This window comes from Mustela nigripes, chromosome 4, assembly GCF_022355385.1.
Source record: "Mustela nigripes isolate SB6536 chromosome 4, MUSNIG.SB6536, whole genome shotgun sequence".
Classification (NCBI taxonomy): Eukaryota; Metazoa; Chordata; class Mammalia; order Carnivora; family Mustelidae; genus Mustela; species Mustela nigripes.
The window spans coordinates 179,933,378-179,960,528 of record NC_081560.1 but is presented as its reverse complement, the minus strand read 5'-3'; the positions used below and the strand labels follow the sequence as shown (position 1 = coordinate 179,960,528).

At 44.8% G+C, this 27,151-nt stretch overlaps 1 protein-coding gene across 1 annotated transcript; it reads left to right on the top strand.

The window, feature by feature from the left end:
* Positions 1-4,449: 4,449 nt before the first annotated feature.
* Positions 4,450-6,032, top strand: PRLHR (prolactin releasing hormone receptor). Its single transcript, XM_059395939.1, has 2 exons — positions 4,450-4,555; positions 4,825-6,032. The coding sequence occupies exon 2, from the start codon at positions 4,831-4,833 to the stop codon at positions 5,941-5,943; it is 1,113 nt and encodes a 370-aa protein (XP_059251922.1). The 5' UTR covers positions 4,450-4,555; positions 4,825-4,830; the 3' UTR covers positions 5,944-6,032.
* Positions 6,033-27,151: the final 21,119 nt, after the last annotated feature.

Sequence of the window (27,151 nt, the reverse complement as noted above, 5' to 3'; positions counted from 1 at the left end):
AGAGAAGGCTTTTGTATTAGATTTCAATTTTATTTTATTTTATTTATTTATTTGACGGGGAGTGGGGGCACAAGCAGGGGAAGTAGCAGTGGGAGAAGCAGGCTTCCTGCTCAGCCTGAAGCGGGACTTGATCCCAGGACCCTGGGATCATGACCTGAGTCAAAGGCAGAGGCTTTAACCCACTGAGCTGCCCAGGCGCCTCATGTCTTACTCATCTTTTTCTCACTCAGGGCATTTTGTCTACCCCTTCTCACATGGTAGGTGTATCACAAATATTTGTTGAATTAGCAGGTTTCATTGTTCCCTTTTCTCTGGTGGCAGGGAAGATTTTCCTACTCTACCTCAACTTCGTAGGTTACTCTGGGAGCTCATCCACTCCTTTCCCAGGGAGCCCACATTCAAATAGGATAGAAACAAGTCGTGTGTCCCACAGGCTGCTGTGGAGGGCATGAGGCTATTTGGGGATCACTTTTGATTTTGAACAGGCTGAGAAAAAAAGCCCAGCCAAGGACGGTTTCTAGGCAGCAAAAGAGCTGCTGCTTCTTCTTCTTCTTCTTTTTTTAATTTTAAAGATTTTATTTATTTGAAAGAGAGAGAGATCACAAGTAGGCAGAGAGGCAGGCAGAGAGAGAAGGGAGTCCGAAGTGGGGCTCGATCCCAGGACTTTGAGATCATGACCCGAGCCAAAGGCAGAGGCTCAACCCACTGAGCCACCCAGGCGCCCCAGCAAAACAGCTTTTAAGCCTCCATGCTTTTCAGGCAGAGCTGTGTTGGAGAATTTAAAAACGACTGGGGTGTGCAGGACAAAGCTGGAAGTGATAATTGATATGTCTGGAGTCTGTGATGAAAAGCACTTTCTCAAAGTGATCTAAGGGAAACATTTTTTTTCCACTTTAGTATGTGACTTCAGGTCACTTCTTACCTGCTGGCTCAGGTTGTTGTCTTCTGCAGGCAGCTAGCCCCGCTGTACCGAGTGGGCGTCTAGACCTTCTGCACAGATCAGCATGAGAAGCCTGGGCAGGGGAGGGGAGCCTGGCTCTTGGAATCCACGCAGGACAGGCTTAAAAGAGAAAACTCTTTTTTTTGGTTGGGGGGGGCCATCTATTTTGTTATTGCCTGGACCCAGACAAGTCTCAAAAAATTGCAGTCTCCCAACTAGTAATTTAAATATATGTATATATATGTTTCTCATATGTTTGGGCTAAGTGCAATATATCAGCATGAACTTAGTTGGCATAAAATTTTCAGATCCCTTAATCCAATTTCCCTGTGGTCCTTATCTCTGTTGACTCTGTCTTCTGTTTTCTATATCCTGTTGTCTCCTGCCATCATAAAGCATAATACCATCTTCTGAAGTTCATACAGCCCACGAGTTTTATCTTAAGCAAGGGACACTTAGGGGAGCCATAAAGATCTGTTTAGCTTAGGGACGCCTGGGTGGCTCCGTCAGTTAAGTGTCTGCCTTTGGCTCCAGTCATAATCCTGGGGTCCTTGGATCAAGCCCTGCATCAGGCTCTCTGCTCAGTGGGGAGCCTGCTTCTCCCTCTCCCTGCTGCTCCCCCTGCTTGTGCTCTCTCTGGTTCTTTCTCAAATAAATAAATAAAATCTTAAAAAAAAAAAAAAGATCTGTTTAACTTAAACACAATAATGCTAGGGCTGCAGTCGGATTCGTTAGAGCTTCCTTTGATAAACCATAACAGAGGAGGATTCCTATATTTATTTAATCCCATTTGAACCTACTTGTATTTTCAGTGTGTGCAGGTGCTTCTCTCATTCATTAGGAGGCAGTAAAGTGTGAAGTACTTTGGCTCTAGAAATCAGGTGAATCTAAGTGGAAGTTCCAGCCTCACTGCTTAGAGTTGTGCCATTATCCAACTGGCCTTGAAGAGCCAGTTTCCTCATCCCTAAAATGGATATAATAAGAATTTTGAGGCGATCAAATAAGATAAATACGTAATGTACTTAGCCGAGTGCCTGGTAAGTATAAAGCCTTCAACAAAGAGTGGCTATTTTTATCCGTTCAATCATAAGAAACATTTACTGGGTATCTAGAAAACTGTTTATTTATGATCTCTCAGGTTTCTAGAGCACTATTAGTTCAGACAGGAAAGTCTAAACATTGGTATGGTTTAATTGGTATGGTTTAATCATGATGTCTGGCTGAGTGAGAGGGACTAGCCTTCATTCCGGTGAAGACCGGAGAGAATAAAGATTTAAAGTGGACTATTCTAGTCTTAGATGTTTACTTAGATGTTTACTTCCTTTTTACCCTGCAAATACTGACAACAATAAAACTCATACCAGATTTGATCTGGAACTTGGCAAATAACCGACTTTCTTGTCTGGAAGATGTCCCAGTGGTTAACTTCCAAATACTGACATTTGCATGCAGTAAGCATGTCTACAAAAAGAAGGTTGTCTTTTTATTATTTTTAGTATTATGTATCAGTGATATCGACCAGAGTGATGGCTCTAGTTATGGGGACTAACCACATCCCAAATCCCTATTTTACCTTCATTACCACGATTTCCTCTGCTTAAGATATTTTGAAGCAAAAGGGTGCCTCTGCTTTTGGGTGCATTTAACTCTGTTTGTGAACATGATGGGAAACATTAGCAGGTAAATGATAAGGCAGACCCAGACTGCATTTCATTCTGATGTTTTTGTCCATATCAGATTGGCTTCAGCTATATTGATTATAACTCAGGGAGCTTGTGGGTTTAGAATAGATACAGTTGTATCACATTGATTGCTTTTCTTCCATTGTTGACTTTTCCTCTGTAGGAGTCAATCACTTGAATTTGCAAAGTGGACTAATTTTGCTTCTTTCCAGCCCAACCCAGGCATCTGCAGCTAGAGGACAAAGCACAAAAGCTTACCGGAGAGGGGACAAGGAGGGGATGAGGCCGATTCAAAGGAGGGAGGTTACAAAGCCTCCTTCCTTGACCTCCTCCCCACTGTCTTTCAGGTTAATTTGCATTTCAATGAGAACTTGCTGCTGCTGGAGATTTTATGTAACGTCTAAGCTTCTCAAATGTCGGTTACTTTTGTTATTCTTGTGGAAATCCTGCAATCACTAGTATCGTTTTTAATCCTAAAATGAGGTAAGGAGGCCTGGGTGTGTTATATGTAAGGAAGAAGACCGTAGGGTCCCAATCCTGAAGCTTGCCTACTGTCCTGGAAGAGTTAGGCAGATAAGGGATAGGTTATGGGGGCTGAGAAAGAAAGATCGGGGCGCCTGGATGGTTCAGTCAGTTAAGCGTCCGCCTTCAGCTCAGGTCATCATCTTGGGGTCCTGGGATGAGCCTCAAGCTGGGCTCCCTGCTCGGCGGGCAGTCTGCTTTCCTCTCAGCCCCTCCCTCCTGCTCATGCGCGGGTGCGCTTTCTCTCTCTCTCTCTCTCTCCAATAAATAAGTAAAATCTTAAAAAATAAAATAAAATAAAATAAAATAAAATAAAATAAAATAAAATAAAATAAGTTACAGAGTGAATAGGGGAGTACTGGGGCTAGGTATTGAATTGTGCCTGTGTAGGGTAACTGGAGTGAGAGCAGAGACAGCGTCGTCATTGGCACTAAGTGCTGGGACCCACAGCAGGAACGCGTCACCACCCTCCAACCCCCAGAGACCCTTGTTTATTTTCCTCCACTTCACCCTACTGCTCTCCTAGTCGGCTGCCCCAGCCCAGAAAACAGGCGGTGAGGCAGCTGTTTGAACCACGCCAGGCCAGTTCTCTGAAAGCGTCGGACGCAGAGAGAGGCGGGAACTCCTTAACGGTCCTGCCCCCCGGGACCCAAGCGACTCGCGGCGGCGGGAGCTGTCCGCTGTTCTGAACTCTGTTACTTAGCTGGACTCGCGGCTCTCCAGGCACGCCGCAGCCTGGGTGAAGGGCGCAGGGGGTCCCGGGAAGGGCGAGGGCCTGAAGGTCTGCGGCGAGCTCCAGACTCTAAATTTTAAATCCCTGCCAGAACGTCCTGTCCACTCCAGCCCAGACTCTAAGCAGGGTCCAGCTCTTAGGGATGGGTCCCCCATCTCTTCCTCACATCCCGTAGTGTAGCTCAGTCCCTCACTCCACTTCTTACCCTGCTCCAGGTCATCCTGAGAGCCTGGCGCTTGAAGCGGCTCCCCCCTCTTCATCCACCGCTCCCTCCGCCGGAGCAGGAAGGACTCTGCCAAGGCGCAGCAAGCTCCCGCATCGAGATTCTCTCTCGTCCCTCTCACCCAGGTTTGTCTGCCCTTCCTCCCTTTTCTGTTTCCATCGTCTTCACACTATCCTTCTACCTAGTTGTCTAAGTCGGGTGGTGCGCGCTCCGCCCCCATTTTCCATACAAGGGAGGGCTGGTTGGGGGGGCGGGGCGGAGGGGAGGGGCTCCCCAGTCCCTCTCAAAAACTGCGAGCCCACCAGCCCACTGGGAACTCCCGAATCTGTTGAGCTCCCGCAGAGAAGCGAGAAGCCTGCACCGCCGTCGTGGGCTGAGGACCGCCAGGGGGACAGCCGGGATTCGACCCCTCCATCCCCGGAGCGTTTTTCCGCAAGCCAAGCCCCACTCACCGGGTAGGATCATGCTCCTGGGTCTCACCTGCGTAGGCTGCAAAGGCTCTACATTGAATAGGAGGCGTTTAAATAATCGGTGCATATGTAATCTCGCATAGATTTATTTTTACATAAGGGGGATGGCAGTACTTCTGATTGTTGTAATTTATTTTGGCCAGTTATTCTAAAGGGAGTATTTGGGTATTTGAGGTGGGGGAGGGAGGCACGACTGGTGTAGGAGGGGCTGGATGGACAATGGGAAGTGACGGGCTTTGATTCTCTTTGGACAGGTGGCCATGGCCTCACTGCCGACTCAGGAACCCCCGGTCCCTGACTTATTTTCTGGGTTGCCACCGGCGGCCTCAACTCCTGCCAATCAGAGCACAGAGGCCTCGGCGGTCAATGGGTCGGCGGCTGACCCAGGCGCTCAGGCCATCACGCCCTTCCAAAGCCTGCAGCTGGTGCATCAGCTGAAGGGGCTGATCGTGCTGCTCTACAGCATCGTGGTGGTTGTAGGGCTGGTGGGCAATTGCCTGCTGGTGCTGGTGATTGCGCGGGTGCGTCGGCTGCACAACGTGACCAACTTCCTCATCGGCAACCTGGCCTTGTCCGACGTGCTCATGTGCACCGCCTGCGTGCCGCTCACGCTGGCGTACGCTTTCGAGCCCCGCGGCTGGGTGTTCGGCGGCGGCCTGTGCCACCTGGTCTTCTTCCTGCAGCCTGTCACCGTCTACGTGTCGGTGTTCACGCTCACCACCATCGCGGTGGACCGCTACGTCGTGCTGGCGCACCCTCTGCGGCGGCGAGTCTCACTGCGCCTCAGCGCCTGCGCAGTGCTGGCCATCTGGGCGCTGTCCGCGGTGCTGGCGCTGCCCGCCGCCGTGCACACGTACCACATCGAGCTCAAGTTGCACGGGGTGCGCCTCTGCGAGGAATTCTGGGGGTCTCAGGAGCTCCAGCGCCAGCTCTATGCTTGGGGGCTGCTGCTCGTCACCTACCTGCTCCCCCTGCTGGTCATCCTCCTGTCTTACGTCCGGGTGTCGGTGAAGCTACGGAACCGCGTAGTGCCGGGCTGCGTGACCCAGAGCCAGGCCGACTGGGACCGCGCGCGCCGCCGCCGCACTTTCTGTCTGCTGGTGGTGGTCGTGGTGGTGTTCGCCGTCTGCTGGCTGCCGCTGCACGTCTTCAACTTGCTGCGGGACCTCGACCCGCACGCCATCGACCCCTACGCCTTCGGGTTAGTGCAGCTCCTCTGCCACTGGCTCGCCATGAGCTCGGCGTGCTATAACCCCTTCATTTATGCCTGGCTGCACGACAACTTCCGTGAGGAGCTGCGCAAGCTCTTGCTTGCCTGGCCACGCAAGATCGCACCGCACGGCCAGACCATGACAGTCAGCGTGGTCATCTGAGGGCCCCACGCCAGGGCTTGGTTGGGGAGCTTCAAGTCCACTCATCTCCGGGGGTGCCCAGCTGAGACCGGACTGGAGCACTTACGCCCAACGCCAGGGCGAATCCAATATGTGGCAAAACTTCCAGCTTCGCCCTCCTGTCCAGCTGTCTTGTTTTGTCCTTGTGTCTATGTAAAATGTGAAGTGGGCTTTGGTGGGAGTCTTGTGCTTTGCCTGGAAGAGGCCAGGGAGAGGGGAGAGGATTTATTATTTCCTCGTTATGCCCTTGACTGCCAAACAAAGCTCTTTCTCTTGGTTCCCAACAGTAAATCAGAACTCTGGCTGTCTTCCTTGCTTTCCCTTCTACTTGCTCAATGGTGAGATGAAGGAACAATGGGGGCGGGATTTAAAATGACTGCGTTTGGGTTGGTGAAGCTTTTTGGGTTGCCTTTTAAAAGGACTCAACTGAGCTATCATACCTGATATTTATGAGTCAGTTTGAACCCATTAATTCTTAGGATTCCAGGGAAATATGTATTACAAATCTATATCTGGGATTCCAGCATTTCCTGAATAAGAACTTTCCACACAAAAAGTGTTTTACTTTTAGATTCCCTTGATTTTATGGCACAAAAGTGCTCAGAAGCCAACTTTCAAAAGGTCTTGCTATTGTTTCCCTCCTCCTAATCCCCTAACTTCTATTTGAAAATGATAAGGTGTGTTAGTCAATGAAGTGGTAGATAAATAGGGACAAGAAAAATGGTACAAATGACTTAAAGGGGCATGTAACTGTGCACGGGACAGACATCTATCTGTGTGTGTGTTTGTATATATATATGTATCTCCAGTGTTTGCCATACGGCAAGTACACAGATACTTGATTTTCTGAATACTCAGTATAAACCATGTTCCAAAGCATTCTTTGCATTCTCTAATGCTCAGTTGCAACAGATCAACAGCTGTCATCTGACTGCTCAACACCTGCTTGGTGGTGACATGCTTGGAACACAATCAACCCAGAAAGCAAGGACTGGGAGAAGTTTGCTTAAGGCCAGAACTGAAAAATCAACTACTACTCGATTGCCATCGAACACCTCATTCCTTCCAGGGTTAAGGCGACAGGTGAACACTGTTGGGCCATGATAGTAGGCTGATGATCCTCACCTTGTCCTCCTGAGAATTTTGTAAATGAAGACAAGCGCCCTGGGACAAGGGTTTTCACATTGTTGTGGGAGCAGTGAGTGGACAGTGAGGGTGAGAGTCTTGGGAAGTGATACACATTATCCACCTGTCAGACCAGCCCCCAACGCATAAAGGGCACAAACCAGTGCAGCAACTGCACATCTGTTACCATCTGTAAGACTCCAGTACCACCCTAGCTCACTATACAGTAAAATTAACCTCTCTCCTTGTCTTACTCTCTGAAATGAGCTCGTTCACTCGTGAAAGTATGCCCTGAAATGAAGGGAAAGAGGGGAAAGACTTGGGGATGACAAGGATTAAGTCCTATTACTTCAATGCCAGCAACCACGATGGGAGAGTTAAGTATTCATGGTTGGGCTAGTTAGCAGTATGCATCTTCAGTAGTTATATAGCTAGACTGCAGCATGGAGGAGGGTAGGGAAAGGCTGGCTTGGGAGAAAGGAGAAAGCAGGTTAACTTGGGAGATGCAAGTTACCTTTGGCAATGGCACCAATAAGTAATGTTCGGCTTCATCTGTGGGTGTGGAGAACAAAGCCTGTGTTCTAATAATGTAGCCCACCTGTAGCATTATGTCACTCGCCCATTCTAAATGAGCTTACCTCCCAGGCATCCCAGAGACTGACTCCTGTGCTTCTAGCAGCTCTATTACTTGGGACGCTCAAGGCCAGACAGACATTTCATGTTTCCTCAGAGCACTCTTTTGATGGAAATGTGTGGACAATGGAGGGGATGGGGGAAAGGATGGGGTTAGTTGGGGGAGAGATCTAATTGTAGTTTCTGTTTTGGAAAGTTTAAGTCCCTGGTTCTCAGCCCTGGCTGCTCCTAGAATCAATTGGAGAGCTTTCAAAAAACATTGGTGCCTAGGTCCTATGCACAGAGAGTCCAACTGATCTGAGATGAGACCTGGGCCTCAGCATTTTTCAAAGCACTTCAGGTGACTTTAATATGCATCCAAGGCTAAACCCCTTTAGAATTGTCCTCTAATGAGTCTCAGCAACATCTGAATGAAGCTTTGATTGTACCTGCCAAAGGTATAATGAATCTGGAGTTGAATTCTGACAGGGCATTGCATGCTACACTCGGGGAATAATACTCTTAACCTTCAGACAGTATTCATCAATCACACAGAGGCAAATCTGTATAATCAGAATATATAAGTATTCATTCAATACTTTCCTTACAAATCTCCTATGAGTAAGGCAGTGCATGAGTCCAATCAGTTGTTTTTTTTCAACTTGAGATTCATTTGCATTATAAAGTTTTACACCATGAATTATTCCAAATCCTGGTTTCTAGGGTGTTAAAAAAAAAATTGAAGCGTTCTCTGATTAGTTTGATTTAAATCTACATCAACTGTGAGAAGAAAGTGTCCTCATTAATTACTAGAAAAGCTGCCCGCTGTTTCTATGCCTACAACTTAAGTTAAAAATTTAAACATTTGCATGGACTTTATGGAGAGCCTAAAGAGGCTGGAGAATTATGTTGTGTTTATAAACATCTTTACGAATGATCCAGATTGCCACCTGAACATCAGCTAATTAATTCTTACCCTATCTAAAATCTATCTGGGACTAGTTTGACTATAAAACAAACCAACTTTAAAAAAAATCACTCAGGAGTGAGTCCTATAGAAATCCACATAGCGCCGAGGTAGAAAATTTCATTTAGTATAACTTATTTTAGTTAATATGAAACATTTGGTCTTTTTACTGCAAGAAGTCATGAAGGCCATAAAGCTGGGAGCCGATCCAGCCGGGTACTTGGCAGCAGCCCGTTCCGAGGCCGACGGGAGGTTCTGTAATCCTCTCTGCAAGCATTGTCACTGGGTCTCACTTTTGGCAGCCAATCAATAGATTTATCTCAGTAAATCAGCTGGGGAGTGTTTCAATATGTGTTGGCAACAGTTACCTGGAAATAGCAACTCTGAGAGACTCTAAGGTAACAATATTCCAATTGATGCATGCTTCCTGAATTTTTGTTCTTGTAGATTTTTTCAGCCCGCTCTTCTATTGGAGTGCTAAGTTCCAGGTTTAATTTCTCAGGTAGGCTGGTTAACCATCTCTGTTCCGTGGCTTGCATTTCTGGACATTTAGTAGTCTTGCAAAATCAAGGGGCCCCAGGCAAGAGCGTAGCTGGATCTGAAAGTGAACCCAGGGTCTACCAAGTAGATCTTCGATGGATTTCCCTCCATGTGTTGATGTCTTTGTTATGTGTGTAAGATGCATGTGTGACTGACTCACTATATGAAGCGCTTCAGGCTGGGGCTTGCACTGTTCGATGCCTTGTGGGTGCTCAAAAAATATTAAATCAGTAGTACCATCTCAAGTTATATACGTAGTATAAACTACATAACCTTGGGTTGGCCAGAGTCAAAGCAAAAATAAATCATGTCAAGGAAAATATGCTACTCAATCTGGATTTGTCATATCTAACTAATTCCAGGAATGAACTGTTCACTTGGGGTCTTCTATGACTCCCTGGCTCCAACCTCAGTAATGACAGCATTTCCATACATGGTACCAAGCTCTGTGCTTTTCAAAGTTGCATGCATCTCAATTGACAGGTCCATGAAAGGAAGAGTAGAGAATTTCAGGCTTAATTTCTATACTCATCCTTAATCTGGATCATTATTTAAAGGCTAGCATTTTATCACTCATTTCCATCTATCACTTAGGAAATTTAAAAACATCCAAAACATGGGTCTATAAACCAAATTTGATGATTTAGATTCCAAAATATTCATAACAGGGTCATGAAGAGGATTTTCTGACACTTCTAAAATGAGACTTAAAAATGCAATTGTGGACAACTTTCCAGGGATCCACTTACTTTGCAACGTGAGATAAGCCATATGCAGATGTTGGACCATGTAAAATATTCATTTGGATGGATCAAAGTTGTAATCTTGATATGTTAAAAGACTGCATCCTCCCTCAGTCTTTGGAAGTAAAAAGCCTTATTTTGAAAATTGAGTGTGCGCACTTCCAACAGCTTTTGAATCATTCCTCTCTGCTTTCCAAGTCAATTCCTCTTCATTTCCCACTCCTTATTTCTCTATTCTGGCCCCTCTCTGCTATTTTCTCATATTATCTATAATATACATCCAATCTAAAGCTCCCTCTTCTCAGGGGAGAGGTAGTGGTGGGATTCATATGGGTTCGTATAAGGTGAATCATGTTGGAGAGATACTCTGGCTAATTCTGTCACAGAGGCAGGCTTCACCAAATCAGTGGAGAGCTGCTGCCCATTGCGTTTCCTGCCCACTGTGGGGTCCTGGAGCTCACACCATTGATCGTTTCCCAGACAAGCTCCAGGCAGAGAAGGACAACAGGAGTTTGCACAGGATCTCCAGCTGGGCCCTTAATGTGCTAAATCTCCTGGAGAGCTCTCAAGAGGGGCCTAACAACAAAAGGTCAGATGTGTTTCATTTTGTTGTTTGGGGCTGGAACAAGAAAACCAGAGCCAGAAAAAGCAAAGGACAATCTCCTCTTTTAAGTATTCCTTGCCTCCCTCTCTCAGCTCAAAAAAAAAAAAAAAAGTCCTCTTCTTGACTTGTTGATGACTAAACCCCACAGTCCCAGAACTCATCTCCTCCTTCTGGAGTGACATCTAATGATGAATGGAAAGCTACTCCCTTCTCCCCCATTACACACATTCAGTATCGCCAAGTAATGAAAAAAAGAAAAAAAAGAGTCCTTTGAGCTGGAAAAATGAAATAAAAACTCAGGTCTGAGTTAGGAGTCAGGCTCTGGGCTTTTTCTCCAGCCCAGAAAACCACAGTCACCCTTGGGTCTTGATCCTAGAAAGACAGCCCAGTCACCTGAGTCCAGGGCTCAGCGGTTCATTGGTAACATGTCCTGGGGTGGGGGAATGGGTGGCCTGGCCAGGTGGGGGGTGGGGCCACTGTGTGGAGAAAGTCCTTCCCAGGCAACCGCCCATCGCCTGGCACATACTGGGGAGGGCACTGACCTCATTAGCACAGAAAGGAGCCAAGGGCAAGCTCAGGTGGGACGCTAGAGCACCTGAAGGTGACTTCAACGGCCGTAATGGTTTCTTTAAACCAAGCCTCTTTATTCCCCTTTCCTGGTTACCCCAGTCTCCTCCAGCAAAACCCCTTTCCTTTCTGTGATATAATTGCAGAACTTGGGCTGTTTTCACATAACCATTGCTTTCTGGGAAATGGGGGTCTTCCAAAGCCTCTCCTGAGACTAATAAGTCATCTCCACCTGCAGCTGTGCGGAAGCAAGACCTGGCCAGAACCCAGGTCCTTCTGCCTGACCTAACTGACCCCACCTTGAGGAACTGGCTCCATCAGGGCACCTAAGGGCCTGTCGTCTGGCACGTCAGGCCTGGGGCAAAGGAGAGGTCCAGCTTTCAGCGCTGGAGGAGGATCACCGGCCTAGGAGATAGTCTTGGGGACCTGGGAGTTCTGGTGGGGCCTGCCAGCTGCACCAGCACCGCCATCGCGGGCACCAGTGCTTCCCACTTGTGCAAGGGTGGGTTGGCCCCCAGGGACCAGCTGAGTGTCCATGGCCTGGCTGCTGGGGTCATTCTCCCGGCTAGAGGGCAGAGGGTGTCTCCCACCGCATGAGTGTGCTTTCAGAGGCTCAGAGGGAGTCACCAGCAAATCCCTCTGCGACCACATCCGCACGCGGTTCCTGCACCATAAGATTAACTTTGGCCCCCGAATTCCAGCACTGGGGGCACAGCGCCTTCCTGTGCTACCTCGTGATCCTCTTGCAGATGAGCGACAGCACTGTGTCTGGGTTTGGGTTTATTGTCCTCCCTGTGGATCTCTCCGCCCTCGAGGGGCTGCGCTCAAGGGGCTGCACGCCTCCGTTGCAGACCTCGTTGTGGCCCATAGCACTGGATCTACACTAAGGGCTTGCCAGGGTCCACGCTGTGGTGGCCTCCGTGCCGCCTCCGGCCGGGTCGCGGCCCTTCCAGCGCCTGTGTGAGCACAGACCGGCCCGGCCGGCACGCGCCCCCAGGCGGAGCCAGGGCTCACTGCTACCGCCGTCCCGGCTGCCTGCCTGTCTGCAGGCCGGGCTCCCGTGCCTGAACGTCCTTCACCGGCTCCTGAGCCTCACCCGCAAAGCTCCTTCAGTGTCCCGCCTCTGCTCTGCCCCGGCACCGGCCTCGCCTGCGCCAACCCCACGCCCTCCAGTTCTCGCCCAGCTCCGGGGCTTGCCTTGGGTCTCCAGGCTCTGCCTCTCACTCTTCTGCTCCCTGAACCCAGGGGAGGCCGAGGCCGCCCTCTCTCTCGGCCCCGCTCCCTTGCTCTTCCCGGGTTCCAGCCCCTGAGCACTGCGGCGGGCCCCGCCAGGAGGTGGGCGCTTAGGGATGGGGGCGCAGCGGGGCAGGAGGTCTAGGCACCGAGGCGCTGCAGTGCGACGTCTGCAACCCGCCCGGTGAGGCGCGTTCAAGGTTCTTGGAGAGATTCTGGCATTGGTGGCGGGGCTTGGAGAGGATGCACTCAGGCAGTCCCTGCGGGAGCTTCTCTTGCGCTGGGCGGCTGTCCAGCCCTGGCGCGGAGAAGCCATACTTCGGGGCTCCTTTCCACCGCAAGTTCTGTCGCCTTATTCTAAGTGATCCATACTTAGTTTCTTAGGTGTCCCTTGGTCACCGTGGAAACAACGTCTGACTTTCGAGGAAGAAATCCGGAGTTTCCGTGGGGTGGAGCCCTTACCTGTGGGGCAAGCTGGTGGGGATCCAGCAGCTTCCATGGTAAGTGGCTGAGTGTGTGTGCTTGCAGGGTGCTGCCCGGAGAGCGCTGGGCTCCCCGCGGGGCTTCTGACCAGGTTGTGTCACTTGATTGCCTATTTCCCGAGCATTATCTCTAAGTGGGAAATAACACAAAACCGTTTATACTGTGTACGTGTTGCGGACTCCAGAGATCTCATCCTTCCTGCTGGTGGAAATGATGAGGGAAGGAAGCGGATTCGCAGGTCCAGAGGAGGAGCCAGACCTTGGGGGGCCTCTTCCAGCCGAATCCCCTGGAGCAATGGATTCGGCTGTTTTTCCTGAGTACCAACTGGCAGCGCCCGGCAAGATCTTCACGGTGGGAGCTGAGGTTCCTGCAACCTGGTCAGAACACACTTCATGTTTCCGTAGATGTGGGGTCAGCAGGTGGAAGAGAGCTAGCCCAGGAGAAAAACAAAAATCACCTGTTGGCCCACTGCTCCAGGAAATTGTTGATTTAAAGCCAGGCTTCTTTCTGAATAAGGAACTTCATATATATATATATATATATATATATATATATATATGTGTGTGTGTGTGTGTGTGTGTGTGTGTGTGTGTATGTATATATATACATACATATGTTACAAAACAACAAATCTTTTACTTTAAAAAACAATAGGTGAGAATCTCCCATTCCTCTCTCCTGGGGAAGTTAACAGTTCGTGCTTTTCTTTCCAGACTCTATTAGGAGCTCACATATATGCAGTTTATAGTTAACAGAAATGGGATTAAACCGTACAGAATGTTTTATAATTTACTCCCCCTTAAAATTATATTAATAATGGACTTCCACGTTGAGATGTAGGGACGGCCCTCCTTCTAGGCTGGATGATTGAGGAGGAGTCGGTGGTCTGTAGGTATGACCATAGCCATTTTTCAGCCAGTGAGTGGCATTGGTTGAAGGGACAATTTCAGGACTTAGAAGGGCTCCCAGAGCTCTGCAGGAAATGCAGAGCAGTTTGACTTCATTGTAACCACAGAGACTAGGATGCTGCTCCTGGGTGGATGGGGGCAGGGCAAGGGGAGGATTCTTTGTGGAAACTTCCCATTGATACCATCTGAGCAGGTTGTGGGAACCTTGGCTCCCAAAACAAAGATCCTCACCTGTTTCTCCTTGACTGTGTCCAGATCCTGTTGAGCACTTGATCATGGCTGGAGCCACCCAGGCTGTTCCTCAGTACACAGTAGTTGCTGTTTAAAATGATACACTGACAACCCAGGGTGTGATTTTCCTAGGAGCTGGGAGGTGGTGTTAGATTCCCTCTTGTATGTTGAATTCACAAATGTCAAAGGCCAGGGGGAGGGAAGTACTTCACCTTCTTCTTCTTCTTTTTTAAAATTCTTATTTTATTTTATTTATTTTTTTTATTAACATATAATGTATTATTTGCCCCAGAGGTACAAGTCTGTGAATCATCAGGCTTACACACTTCACAGTACTCACCATAGCACATATGCTCCCCAATGTCCATAACCCAACCACCCACCCTCTCCCTACTCACCTCCCCCTGCCCTGGCAACCCCCTGTTTTGTGACATTAAGAGTCTCTTATGGTTTGTCTCCCTCCCCATCCCATCTTGTTTCATTTTTTCCCCAAACCCTCCACTTTGCCTCTCAAATTCCTCATATCAGGGAGATCATATGATAATTGTCTTTCTCTGATTGACTTATTTTGCTCATTGCATGTCATTGCAAATGGCAAGATTTCATTTCTTTTGATGGCTGCATAGTGTTCTAATATATATATATATATATATATATATATATATACCATATCTTCTTTATCCATTCATCTGTGGATGGACATCTAGGTTCTTTTCATAGTTTGGCTATTGTTTGTGGACATTGCTGCTATAAACATTGGGGTGCACATGCCCCTTCGGATCACTACATTTGTATTTCTAGGGTAAATACCCAGTAGTGCGATTTCTGGGTCGTAGGGTAGCTCTATTTTCAACTTTTTGAGGAACTTCCATACTGTTTTCCAGAGTGGCTGCACCAGCTTGCATTCCCACCAACAGTGTAGGAGGGTTCCCCTTTCTCCGCATCCTCGCCAGCATCTGTCATTTCCTGACTTGTTCATTTTATCCATTCTGATGGGTATGAGGTGGTATCTCATTGTGGTTTTGATTTGGATTTCCCTGATGTCGAGTGATGTGGAGTACTTTTTCATGTGTCTGTTGGCCATCTGGATGTCTTCTTTACATAAGTGTCTGTTTATGTCCTCTGCCCATTTATTGATTAGATTATTTGTCCTTTGAATATTGAGTTTGATAAGTTCTTTATAGATTTTGCATACCAGCCCTTTATCTGATATGTCATTTGCAAATATCTTCTCCTATTCTGTCAGTTGTCTTTTGGTTTTGTTGACTGTTTCCTTTGCTGTGCAAAAGCTTTTGATCTTGATAAAGTCCTAATAGTTCATTTTTGCCCTTGCTTCCCTTGCCTTTGGTGATGTTTCTAGGAAGAAGTTGCTGTGGCTGAGGTCAAAGAGGTTGCTGCCTCTGTTCTCCTCAAGGATTTTGATGGATTCCTGTCTCACATTTAGGTCTTTCATCCATTCTGAGTCTATTTTTGTGTGTGGTGTAAGGAAATGGTCCAGTTTCTTTCTTCTGCATGTGCCTGTCCAATTTTCCCAACACCATTTGTTGAAGAGACTGTCTTTTTTCCATTGGACTTTCTTTCCTGCTTTGTCAAAGATTAGTTGACCATACAGTTGAGGGTAATTTCTGGACTCTCTATTCTATTCTGTTGATCTATGTTTCTGTTTTTGTGCCAGTACCATACTGTCTTGATGATGACAGCTTTGTAATAGAGCTTGAAGTCTGGAATTGGGATGCCACCAACTTTGGTTTTCTTTTTCAACATTCCTCTGGTTATTCAGGGTCTTTCTTTCTTTCTTTTTAAGTATTTTATTTATTTATTTGACAGACAGAGATCACAAGTAGGCTGAGAGGCAGGCAGAAGGGAGGGGGAAAGCCAACTCCTTGCTGAAGCAGAGAGCCCAATGCAGGACTCGATCCAAGGACACTGGGATCATGACCTGAGCCGAAAGCAGAGGCTTTAACCCACTGAGCCACCCAGGCACCCTGGGGTCTTTTCTGGTTCCATATAAATTTTAGGATTATTTGTTCCATTTCTTTGAAAAAAAAATGATGGTACTTTGATAGGGATTGCATTAAATGTATAGATTGCTTTAGGTAGTATAGACATTTTCACAATATTTGTTCTTCCAATCCATGAGCATGGAACATTTTTCCATTTCTTTGTGTCTTCCTCAATTTCTTTCATGAGTACTTTATAGTTTTCTGAGTACAGATTCTTTGCCTCTTTGGTTAGGTTTATTCCTAGGCATCTTATGGTTTTGGGTGCAATTGTAAATGGGATCAACTCCTTAATTTCTCTTTCTTCTCTCTTGTTGATGTATAAAAAGGCAACTGATTTCTGTGCATTGATTTTATATCCGGACACTCTGAATTCCCGTACAAGTTCTAGCAGATTTGTAGTAGAGTCTTTTGTGTTTTCCACATAAAGTATCATATCATCTGCTGAGAGTATAGTTTGACTTTTTCTTTGCCATTTTGGTTGCCTTTAATTTCTTTTTACTATCTGATTGCTGAGGCTAGGACTTCTAATACTATGTTGAATAGCAGTGGTGGTAATGGACATCCCTGCCATGTTCCTGACCTTAGTGGAAAAGCTCTCAGTTTTTCTCCATTGAGAATGGTATTTGTTGTGTTTTTTCATAGATGGCTTTGATGGTATTGAGGTATGTACCCTCTATCCCTACCCTCTGAAGAGTTATTGTCAAATGATTTTTTAGAATCTATTGAGAGTATCATATGGTTCTTGTTCTTGTTTTTATTAATGTATTGTATCACATTAATTGACTTGTGGACGTTGAAACAACCTTGCAGCTCTGGAATAAATCCCACTTGGTTGTGTGGTGAATAATCCTTTTAATGTACTGTTGGATCCTATTGGCTATATTTTGGTGAGAATTTTTGCATCTGTATTCATCAAAAATAGTGGTCTATATTTCTCTTTTTTGATGGGGTCTTTGTCTGGTTTTGGGATCATGGTAATGGCTGGCCTCATAAAATTAGTTTGGCAGTTTTCCTTCCATTTCTATTTTTTTAAACAGTTTCAGGAGAATAGGTATTTAAAAAAAAAATTTTTTTTTAAAGATTTTATTTATTTACCAGAGAGAGAGGGAGAGAGTGAGCGAGTGAGCACAGGCAGACAGAATGGCAGACAGAGGCAGAGGGAGCAGGGGGCCCGATGTGGGACTCGATCCCAGGACGCTGGGATCATGACCTGAGCCGAAGGCAGCTGCTTAACCAACTGAGCCACCCAGGCATCCCAGGAGAATAGGTATTAATTCTTCTTTAAAGGTTTGGTAGAAATCCCCTGGGAAGCCATCTGGCCCTAGGCTCTTGTTTGTTGGGAGATTTTTGATGACTGCTTCAATCTCCTTACTGTTTATGGGTTTGTTCAGGTTTTCTATTTCTTCCTGGTCCAGTTTTGGTAGTTTATGTGTCTCTAGGAATGCATCTATTTCTTCCAGATTGTCAAATTTGGAAGTGTATATTTGCTCATCATATGTTCTTATAATTGTTTGTATTTCTTTGGTTTGGTTGTGATCTCTCCTCTTTCATTCATGATTTTATTTATTTGGATCCTTTCTCTTTTCTTTTTGATAAGTCTGGCCAGGGGTTTATCAGTCTTATTAATTCTTTCAAAGAACCAGCTCCCAGTTTCCTTGATTTGTTCTATTGTTCTTTTGGTTTCTATTTCATTGATTTCTGCTCTGGTCTTTATTATTTCTCTTCTCCTGCTGGGTTTAGGCTTTCTTTGCTATTCTTTCTCTAGCTCCTTTAGGTGTAGGATTAGGTTGTGTACTTGAGACCTTTGTTGTTTCTTGAGAAAGGCTTGTATCACTATATACTTTCCTCTCTAGGACCATCTTTGCTGTGTCCCAAAGATTTGGAACAGTTATGTTTTCATTATCATTTGTTTTCATGAATTTTTTCAATTCTTCTTTAACCTTCTGGTTGACCCATTCATTCTTTAGTAGGAAGCTCTTTAGCTTCCATGTATTTGAGTTTTTCCAACTTTCCTCTTGTGATTGAGTTCTAGATTCAGAGCACTGTGGTCTGAAAATATGCAGGGAATGATACCAATCTTTTGGTACTGTCTGGGACCTGATTTGTGACCCCGGATGTGATCTATTCTGGAGAATGTTCCATGTGCACTAGAGAAGAATGTGTATTCTGTTGCTTTGGGATGGAATGTTCTGAATATATCTGTGATGTCCATCTGGTCCAATGTGTCATTTAAGGCCTTTATTTCCTTTGTTGATTTTTTGCTTAGATGATCTGTCCATTTCAGTGAGAGGGGCTGTTAATATTCCCTACTATTATTATATTATTGTTGATGTGTTTCTTGATATTGTTATTTATTGGTTTATACAGTTGGCTGCTCCCATGTTAGGGGCATGGATATTTAAAATTGTTAGATCTTCTTGTTGAACAGATCCTTTGAGTATGATATAGTGTCCTTCCTCATCTCTTATTATTGTCTTTGGCTTAAAATCTAATTTATCTGATGTAAGGATTACCACCCCAGGTTTCTTTTGATGTCCATTAACATGGTAAATTGTTTTCCACCCCCTCACTTTAAATCTGGAGTTGTCTTTGGGTCTAACATGAGTTTCTTGTAGACATCATATTGATGGATTTTTTTTTTTTTTTTAATCTATTTGATACCCTGTGTCTTTTGACTGAAGCATTTAGCCCATTTACATTCAGGGTAAGTATTGAAAGATATGAAGTTAGTGCCATTGTATTGCCTGTAAGGTGACTGTTACTGTATATTGTCTCTGTTCCTTTCTGGTCTAGTACATTTAGGCTCTCTCTTTGCTTAGAGGACCCCTTTCAATACTTCCTGTAGGGCTCGTTTGGTGTTTACAAATTCTTCTAGTTTTTGTTTGTCCTGGAAGCTTTTTATCTCTCCTATTTTCAATGAGAGCCTAGCTGGATATAGTATTCTTGGCTGTGTGTTTTTCTCATTTAGTGTTCTGAATATATCATGACTGCTCTTTCTGGCCTGCCAGGTCTCTGTGGATAAGTCTTCTGCTGATCTAATATTTTTACCATTGTATGTTACAGACTTCTTGTCCCGAGCTGCTTTCAGGATTTTCTCTTTGTCACTGAGACTTGTAAGTTTTACTATTAGATGATGGGGTGTGGACCTATTTTTATTGATTTTAAGGGGGATTCTCTGTGCCTCCTGGAATTTGATGTTTGTTCCCTTTGCTGTACTAGGGAAATCTCTACTATAATTCACTCCAACATACCTTCTGCCCCCCTTTCTTCTTCTGAAATCCCAATTATTTTAATATTGTTTCATCTTATGGTATCACTTCTCTCTTGAATTCTTCCCTTGTGGTCCACTAGTTGTTTGTCTCTCTTTTGCTCTGCTTCTTTATTCTCTGTCATTTGGTCTTCTATATCACTAATTCTCTCTTCTACCTCATTTATCCTGGCAGTAAGAGCCTCCATTTTTGATTGTACCTCATTAATAGCTTTTTTATTTCAGCTTGGTTAGATTTTTGTTCTTTTACTTCTCCAGAAAGGGTTTTATTTCTCCAGACAGGGTTTCTCTAATATCTTCCATGCCTTTTTTGAACCCAGCTAACATCTTGAGAATCGTCATTCTGAACTCTAGATGTGACACATTACCAATGTCCATATTGATTAGTTTCCTAGCCTTCAGTACTGCCTCTTGTTCTTTTTTTTTGTGGTGAGTTTTTCCGCCTTGTCACTTTATTCAAATAAGAATATATGAAGGAGAGGATAAAATACTAGAAGTGTGGCAAAGACCCCAGAAGAATGTATACTAACCACTTCAGAAGAGACTCTAAATCAAGGGGAGAAGATAGGGGGTAAAAAGAAATTAAAAAATATTAAAAAGTATATATTTTAATATTTTTGAATTTTGAATATTTTGAATTTCTTTTTACTCCCTATATATAAATATAAATATATAATAATAAAAATATTAAAAAATATATATATAACCCTTTGTTATTGGGGTAATTTCTACTCTAACGTGAAAGCAAATAATATTAAAAAAATTGGCATAGATATTTGATCAGTAATGTAAAAGTTAGCTGACCAGTACATAAAAATACATAAAATTAGATTATGAATAAAAATGTATACTGTAAATATTTACCCATAAAAACTGAGATTCATTTAATTCTTGGTAAATCTAGAGGTAGATAATAAAAGAATCATATTGCTTTTCAAGGATCTCTCTAACCTTCTGTTATCCAAACTCACTGACAAGTTTTCCCTAAGAAAGATTAGCATGGAATCAATATGCTAGATTTCAAACTTGTGGGGTCAATGTTCCTGCTGTAAACATACAGCCCAAAACTTAATATCCCTAAAGATGTGCAATAGCCCAAAGAGAATACGGGATTCCTACCACCTCCCCACTGTAAATCTTGAATGTAGAACTTTGCCATTCAGGGTGTAAATACTTGAGGTATAAAATCTTGTAGAATAACTCAAAACTGTGACATGTGATTTTCTGAAGAGATCAAATGATGTAGCTGGTAGTTTCAAGTGAATCGCTTAGCTAGAGCTTTGTATTTCCTAAATCGAGCTATGGATCAGAATCATAGTTTTTTAAAACCATACCTATCTGGGTGCTCACCTACTTGTCAGGCAGATTCTGAATCCATGGATCTGAGATAAAGCCTGAGGAACTATCCTTAAAAAATACACACACACACACACACATATATATATATATATATATATATATATATATATTAGACTGGTGAATAGAACAGAGCCACCCACTTGATTTGGGGTGTATTTTGTTCTCTTAGAAGAAACTTCTCCCAAAACTTTAAAGAAAGGAAAACATATATATACAAAAATAAGGGTAAACATGATGAAGGGATAGAATATGACTGTAAAGATGAAAACTTAAAAAAATATAAAAAATGAGTTGATAAGATAAGTTGGTTGGTAAAGAAAGAAAGAAAAAGATAGTACAGAGAATTTTCTCAGGCTGGAGACTAGAACAAAGCCTTGTGCTAGATTTAGGGTATATTTTGATCTATTAGAAGAAGTTGTATCCTCCCCAATTTTTTTTAAAGATTTTTAAAAATTTATTTATTTGACAGACAGAGATCACAAGTAGGTAGAGAGGCAGGCAGAGAGAGAGAGAGAGAGAGAGAGGAAGAGGCAGGCTCCCTGCTAAGTAGAGAGCCCAATATGGGGCTCAATCCCAGGACCCTGGGGTCATGACCTGAGCCAAAGGCAGAGGCTTTAAACCACTGAGCCACCCAGGTGCCCCTGTATCCCAACATTTTTGAGATGAAAAAACCCTATATATATATATATACAAAAAATAAAGTTAGATACAATGAAGGATAAAATATGACTATAATAATGAAGGTTTAAAAAGATTTTTTAGAAAGGTATTTTTAAGAGAAAATAGTTAAATAATGTTAAAAGAGGAAAGAGTAAAAGTTAAAAAAATTAGAATAAAAAAATGAAATTAAAAAAAATTTAATTAACTTTGCAAGACTGAAGAATCATGAAGAGAAAGCCATGAATTCCATGCTTTGCTTTCCCCTCCTCTGGATTTCTGCTGTTCTTGGTCAGTGAGCTTGGTCTTGGCTGGATGTTCTTGCTGATCTTCTGGCCTGTTGTAGTGACTCTCAAGTGTTTTTGCCCCAGGCGGAATTGCACCTAACTTGCCAGGGGCCGGACTGAGTAATCCGCCCAGGTCCGCGTTTGGGAGCTTTTGTTCCCTGAGCGCTTTCCGTAGAGCTCTGGAGGATGGGAATGAAAATGGCCGCCTGCAGTCCCAGGCCCAGAGGATCCGAGAGCTCAGGCCGCTCCTCAGTGCGCCCTCATTGAAAAGCGCTCAATCATTCCTGTCTTCCTGTTCTCCAGCTGCGCTCTGAGCTCACCCAGCCTGTGGCCGAGCCTTTCTGTCTCTGGAGCACAGTCCCGTTTGGAGTCTCCAAACCCAGCAGATTCCTGTCTCCAGAGAAGGAAGGTGAGTCTCCCCAGATCTGCCACTTGTGGGGTCCCTGTTCAAAGAGCAGTGGCCTGACTGTGCCTCGGATCATGGTTTAAGGTAACCCTGAGCTGAGCGCTCACTCCTCGGCTCTGTCCCCGTAGTCAGTTTCCCCACTCCGATACCTGTGAGCTCTGCGACACTCAGACACCCCCATCCTTCTGTGACCCCATGGGACCTGAGACAACATTGTCCCCGCGAGGGCTCCATCCCCACTTAGTCTCTTTAGCGATGTCCCTCAGTGGAGCGGACTTCTACAAGTTTGGATTCTCACTATGTGCTAGGTACTTTCCATTATAGCATTTATCTCTCAGCACATTAGGAGGTAGACATTCTTCTTATTATTCTTAATTTACAGCTAGGAACACAGACATTTAAGGAAGCCAAGCAAATTTTCAACGTGTCTCAGTAGTAGTAAGCAGTGGAGCTGGGCTCTGAATGCCAAAGCCTACATCCCTATCTGTGTAATACCCTAATTTGAATTTTCAACCTAAGGAGTCTGGATCTTTTGAGAGGCAGTAGGGAGTCATAGAAGGTTTAGAATGAGTGGGAGATTAAAAAAAAAAAAAAAGACTTCTTCAAGACTGTGCTCTTGAACCAACTCTGACAACAGGAAAAGTGTGGTTTAGGGAGAGACAGGAAGCAGGGAGATGAGTTAGAGAGTCATTACCCTCTTCTGGGAGAGGGAGAACAAATGTTAGAAGTAGGGCAGTTCAGGTGAGAATGGAGAAGAGACAACGTGTGGCAAAGGCCTTTAAGAGAAATTAGCATCGGTATCTGAATGTTTGTCAGGTTAGATGTTTCCTCTTTGCTCTATTTACACTGGGAAGAAAAGGTAAAATATGAGGTCTGTGCTGTAGGTTCTTGGTCCCTGCGTTCGTCAGGAATGCTTTCTGTTGAAAGTCGGAGAATACCCAACTAAGCATAGAGCGTTCATCTTGAGGAAGTTTATTGTCTGACTCAAAAAGAAACCTGGAGGCAAACAGTTTGCAGAATGGTCCTCAAAGACCATTGTTTACTCAAAGAGGTTTATATCCCAGTAATATAAAGTACTTAAAATATCAGACAAGTCCCTTGGCAACCCCCCAAGTGGAAGTTTCTTATTGGCCTCATTCCTTGTAGCCCTTCCCCACCCTGTCCCCTGGCATCAGTCTCTAAACTACGGATCAGCCTCTTTCCTTCAAGACTAACCTCACAACTCATTACTTTTCTCTTCTGGGGAACCTCTTCAACTTAGTTCTTTAGCTCTCTGTGCTAGTTTGCTAGGGCTGTGTCTTAGCTCAGGCTACCATAACAAAATATCACAGACTGGGTGGCTTAGATAACATGAATTTTTTTCTCACAGTTCTAGAGATTGAAGTCCAAGATCAAGGTGTGGTCAGGTTAGTTTTTTTCCCCTGGGGCCTCTCTCCTTGAGGACTTCTTCTTTTTTTAAAATATTTTATTTCTTTCTTTAACAGAGAGGGAGAGATCACAAGTAGGCAGAGAGGCAGACAGAGGGAGAGGGGGAATCAGGCTCCCCACCGAGCAGAGGGCCTCACACAGGGCTTGATCCCAGGACCCTGAGATCATGACCTGAGCCAAAGGCAGAGGCTTAATGGCTTAACACACTGAGCCACTCAGGTGTCCCTTGTTGAGTTCTTCTTATATACTGTGTCCTTGCATGGTCTTTTCTCTTTGTGTGTATATGCTTGGTGTCTCTTCCTTTTCTTAGAAGGACTAGTCATACAGCATTGAGATCTCATCCTTATGATCTCATTTATTTTTTTTTTTTAAAGATTTTATTTATTTATTTGACAGAGAGAAATCACAAGTAGATGGAGAGGCAGGCAGAGAGAGAGAGAGGGAAGCAGGCTCTCCGCTGAGCAGAGAGCCCGATGCGGGACTCGATCCCAGGACTCCGAGATCATGACCTGAGCCGAAGGCAGCGGCTTAACCCACTGAGCCACCCAGGCGCCCCCCTTATGATCTCATTTAATTGTCTCTAACGACCCTGTCTCTGAATACAGTCACAATGGAGCTTAGGGCTTCAACATATGAGTAGGGGCAGGGGCACAATTTAGTCCATAACACTCGCCAACTCCTACTCACCTCAGAGTTAATCTTAACATATTCAAAGATTACGGTCATTGGTTGAGTTTTCTGAGAACCAGACTCTAAGAGAGATTAGCATGCAGGTTGCTTACTAAGGAGTTCTTTGAAACTCCTTAGTAAGGAAGGGAAGGAAAATGAAGGGAAAGGAAGGAGATAATTGGTCAGAGGGAGAAGCTGATCTGCCAGGTAGTCTCAAGGGAGGCCTCAGCCAACGGTACGGGAGTCTCTGGGATATCTTGTGTTGCAAACAGGAAGCATGGGACCAATCTCCATGTCAGCCAGTCATTGGATGTAGGTTGTAAGGAAAGAAGGTACGGCCTTGAATGAGTTGGCTGTCTTCAACTGAGGTAATCCCTGAAGGGGCTGATAGTTCCTGACAAGAACTCTGCCCGTGGGTCCATGTATATTCTAACCATGGTGAACTTCACTTTCCACCCAAAGTGTATATTCATGTATACACTGCCTGAAGCTCTCCTCAAGCCTCTGTTGTCTTCTAAGGCCATTACTGACAGGGACTAGAATGCAGCCGCCATCTTTTTTTTTTTTTTTTTTTTTTATTTGTACCAACATACTGAACCGACCCACTGCAGAACGTCAGGTGTTCCTGAGGAATTCCTCATGTGACCATTGGTGTGGGCTGATGGAAAGTGCTGATGTAACTGTGCTGAATGACATGGGGGCTGGTCCTGCACGTGCTCAATTCCAAATGTATTACTTTCATCTTGCTCATTTAGTCCAATGAGCACAATATCATTGGTTGTGAGCCAGTGTGATTTGTGGGATATTCAACTGGTCTACCTCTTTGGGCTCTATTGAGCAGGAGAGTTAATGGTCCTGGGACAAAACTATAAAATGTATACTGAATGCAAACTGTTTCTGATTTTTTCTTTTGATAGGAAAGAAAGGAATACATTTGCCTGGTCAAAGGCTACATACCACGTACCTGAGGCCGTGTTAGTCTTTTCTAGCAAAGATAACCATAACCAGCACAACAGCCTAAGTATGGGTGTGGCCGTGACTTTGCCTGCAGTAGAAAGGAGCGATTGCCTGAAAGTTACCTGTCTTGTGAGCTTCCTTCCTGTGTCTGACTAGCGAGAGTAGACTTTTTGGGGGACCTTTTAATTTTTCTATGCCTAGTGGTGTTTTGCATTGCCAGTGTTTGCGGCTGTAAGTCTGGGATCTATGAGGCAGAAATACAAGCCAGGGAGTGTGCTACTGTGTTGTTCTTTGGGTTCCAAGATTCCTGCCTGGTCCTTCCTTCTACCTTTCAGAATCTTATGTTTTCTTTATGTATAATATCAGAATTTTTAGGGGTACTTAGCAGGAGGAATCGGAAAAAAAGTACACCTCTCTTCCTTGAAGTAGAAGTTCCAGGAGAATATTTTTAAGTGCATTAAGTTTACAACAGAAACCAATTATATTAAAGCATAGTTAAAATATTAAAAAACTTCTAATTGGGATGAATTAACATATCCATTTCTTAATTAACATACTAAATTAAATGCCTAGGGTGGGTCTGATGGTCACTGGAACACTGGAACCTGATTTGCATTCACGGTGTTTAGAGAATCTGCCCACGGTTGCAGTGTGGTGCCAGATAACCTGTAACTTCTGGTGACAGAGTTACTGACGTCTCTAATCCGACTGTGCCTTTTTGCCTACATTCATGATCCAAGGAAATGCCAATTTTCTTTTGTGATAGGTGAGTCAAAAAATGTAGGTCAATTATTTTCTGATCCCAGTTCACAGACCCACTGAATTCTTAACCTTGGTTAAACAACCCCGGCTTCCAAGGATAAAATTGGATTTACTCTTAACCTCAAGCCCAGAGCAACAATAGCAAACCTTGTAGGTAGAGATTTTTTCCAAAGGAAAAAAAAAATCCTGACAAGGCTGACAAGGAGCCATGGGTCTGGGCCAGACATTGGATCTAGGGATTCCTGCTGCCCAGAGCTGCGAACACCTCATCAGTGATGTTGGGGAAGCCCCGCCAAGCCTGGGAGTCGCTGGTCATCCAGGAGAGACTCCAGCTGAGAAAAGAATGGGTCTTGGGCAACTCAGCTGGGCTGAGTTTAGAAAGAAGAGGTTTCCCCCGCCCCTCCTGACCACCGGCCAGTTACCCACTTGGTGCCTGTTCCTGCTGCACAAAGGCGATTTTCCTCTGAGGACATTGTGTCCTGACCTCCGGTGGGACCTGCCTCCCACACAGTGACGATCCGGGTAGCCCCTGATAGGATTGGAACTGCACTGCGCTTTCATAAAAGGCAGGACCGCTTTGCGAAGCGCAGAATGCGACGTCTGCAGGAAAATGAAACAAGCACCCCAATTTACAAGCTGCCAATTCAATCCTGTTTGTCCAGGGCCCCGCCTGATGCATTTGAAGGGTGGTTAGAAGTTTCTTTTGCCTCATTCCTTGATTTTCCTCTCCTTCTCATTGAAGTTATAAATAACAGTGCCTCGCATTTTAATGAAAGGGAGTGTTGTGAACAACCAGAGGCTTCGAAGGGAAACCTCAGAGAATAGTGCAGTTGCTAAGGAACGGGGCTGGACAAGTTAATTTTGTTGGCATAACATCTCCCCGTGATTTAATCTCCTAGTGTATTCATTTCATCCATCTGTCACCATGTCACTGAAGCCGGGAGGAGCTGCTAATTGCAACACTGAGGCTGAGAACAGACCTGTCCGAACCTTGTGAAAATTTCAGCTGTCAGAGGGGGCCGTGAGCTTTGATTTTTCTGTTGGAGAGAACACCCTCTTCTAGTTCCAGTAGAAACCTGGTGAGGGCCTCACCACTTGGTTTCTGCCAGACCAAATTCTTGTGCGTCTTAGCTCCATATCCTGGCTGAACACTAGTTACCTAGGTGCTTAAAAAAAAAAAAAAAATCAATGGCTAGGTCCCCTCTCTATGGATTCTGATGTGGTTGGTCTGGGGGCAGGGTGCAGGAATGGGATTTTTAAAAAAAGATCCCCAAAGTGATTCTTATGTGCTGCCCAGGCTGAGAACCCCTGATTTCTAAAACCTCTACCACTGTGTCTCATTTTCTAAGTTCCAAAGATTCTTCTATTTTTGTAGTTCTCT

Bases quoted from the DNA above. Each gene is read 5' to 3' on its own strand.
- PRLHR (XM_059395939.1), top strand. From the start codon at position 4,831: ATGGCCTCACTGCCGACTCAGGAACCCCCGGTCCCTGACTTATTTTCT.